We start from the raw sequence: 2,044 nt of genomic DNA, 5'->3' as shown, positions 1-2,044 counted from the left end.
GCTCCTGTCGTACTAGGAAATTCATCGCCTTGACTCTGTGCTCATTACTTAATGCTACGCACTCCATTTCACCTCTTCTCCTCCTCGTCGCTACTGCATGCATTTTTGCGTTCGCAATAAATTTAAATAGATAGGCAACAATATTGACCGCTCTCTCCAATTTATCAACATAGTCTATTATTGCTACCTTCTGCTTCGCAGTACGTCTGGAAATCTGCAATGGCTCCTTGGTGTTTGATACCGAAAACACTTTAAACTCAACTTCAGCCTCCGCCGCTGTGTTTGGCACAAACACACAATCAGGCCAGCACGTCGATTCCTGATTTAACCACTCCGGACCTTGTACCCACAGCTTATTGTTTATAATATCTGATGGCCTCATTCCGCGACTTAATAGATCGGCTGGATTATCTTTCGTATTAATGTATCTCCATCTTTTTATATCAGTGTTCGTTTGTATCGACGAAACGCGATTTGCTACAAACGTTTTCAAGTCCCGTGGAATTTTACCAATCCAGTGCAATACCACCTGAGAGTCTGTCCACAACGTATACTTTATTTCAGAAAATTCCATAGCTCTCATAACCTCAACCAGCAAACGTGATAAAAGCTCCGCGGCAGCCAACTCCAACCTGGGCACTGAAACAGTTTTCATGGGCGCTACCCGTGATTTGGATGCAAGCAAGGTTGTTTTCGCGACTCCGTTTCCGTTTTCCACACGAACATAAATTACGGCACCATATGCTAATGTTGACGCGTCAGAGAACCCATGCAGCTCAACACGTTGACCATCACCAGTGCCGATCCATCTATCCAAAGTGAACCCCTCCAGGCATTTCATATCTTCCCAAAATCTTTTGAATCTCTCTTCTATTTCGTTACCCACAGGTGTATCCCATTCTATACCAAGGCGCCACAAATCTTGTATCAGTACTTTCCCCATCATTGTAACAGGAGATATGTACCCGTTAGGGTCATAAAGCTGCGCCACCAAGCTCAAAATTTTCCTTTTGGTAACCAAACCTTCAACCTCGGGAGTCTTTACAACAAAGGTGAATTGATCTCGAGCAATATTCCATTTAAGTCCTAGAACTGTGGCTCTTTCCTCGTCTATGAACATACTGTCCTCTTCTTCATCCGACCGCATGTCTGTTATCAGTGTTTTGGAGTTCGATTTCCACTTTCTCATTTGAAAACCTCCCCCTGCTAACACATTTTGCACTGATTTCGCCATTTCTATCGCTTTATCTTCACTTTCTGCTCCGGTAATGCAATCATCCACATACAAATCATTTTCAATTATCCTAGAGGCTTCTGGAAATTCCTCGGCCGCATCTCGTGCGCACTGTATAACCGCTCGAACTGCGTTGAAAGCTGACGATGTCATTCCATAAGTAACAACCTTCAAGCAATACTCTCTCAAAGGTTCACTGCTATACTCCCTCCAAAAAATGCGTTGCAAGTTCCACTGCTCTTTGTTGATGAGCACCTGACGGAACATCATCTTAATATCGCCAATGACCCCAAATTTATGCCTACGGAATCTCATAATAATTTCTGTTAGATCGCGCTGTAGCTTTTCGCCCAACATCTGTACATCGTTTAGAGAAATGCCCTTATTTGTTCTGCAGCTGGCATCAAAAACTACTCTAAATTTCTTAATTACGCAGTGATGAGGGATGTAGTATACCATCTCACCTGGCGTGGCTGGTTTGGAAACTTGCTCCATGTGACCTAGTTGCTCATACTCCCTCATGAACTCGACATATTGTTTTTTCAATTCAGAATCTCGGCTCAATCTTTTTTCCAAAGACCAAAAACGCTGCAGTGCAATATCCCTTGAACACCCAATATCGCTTATATTCTCTTTTATTGGAATTGTGACCGTGAATCTTCCTGTACTATCACGAGAATATGTTTCTAAAAAAATTCGTTCGACCTTTTCTTCTTCTTCAGTGCGCTTGGAACACGTAGCAATTTCATCTAATTGCCAAAACCGCTTAACCAGCTCACCAAGATCTTCAGAAATTGTACAATTAATATA

General features: G+C 42.5%; 1 protein-coding gene across 1 annotated transcript; it reads right to left on the bottom strand.

Moving 5' to 3' along the window:
• Positions 1–1,976, bottom strand: LOC118750125 (the record flags this gene model as incomplete). The annotated part of the gene is given in 1 exon segment (XM_036484858.1): positions 1–1,976. A coding segment is annotated over 1 exon segment (1,756 nt), but the record flags the coding sequence as incomplete, so codon positions are not given.
• Positions 1,977–2,044: the final 68 nt, after the last annotated feature.

This window comes from Rhagoletis pomonella, unplaced genomic scaffold (genome assembly GCF_013731165.1).
Source record: "Rhagoletis pomonella isolate Grant_MI unplaced genomic scaffold, Rhpom_1.0 Rhpom_scaffold_00146, whole genome shotgun sequence".
NCBI classification, from domain to species: domain Eukaryota; kingdom Metazoa; phylum Arthropoda; class Insecta; order Diptera; family Tephritidae; genus Rhagoletis; species Rhagoletis pomonella.
The sequence above is the reverse complement of the archived record's forward strand: the minus strand, read 5'-3'. Positions and strand labels throughout refer to the sequence as shown.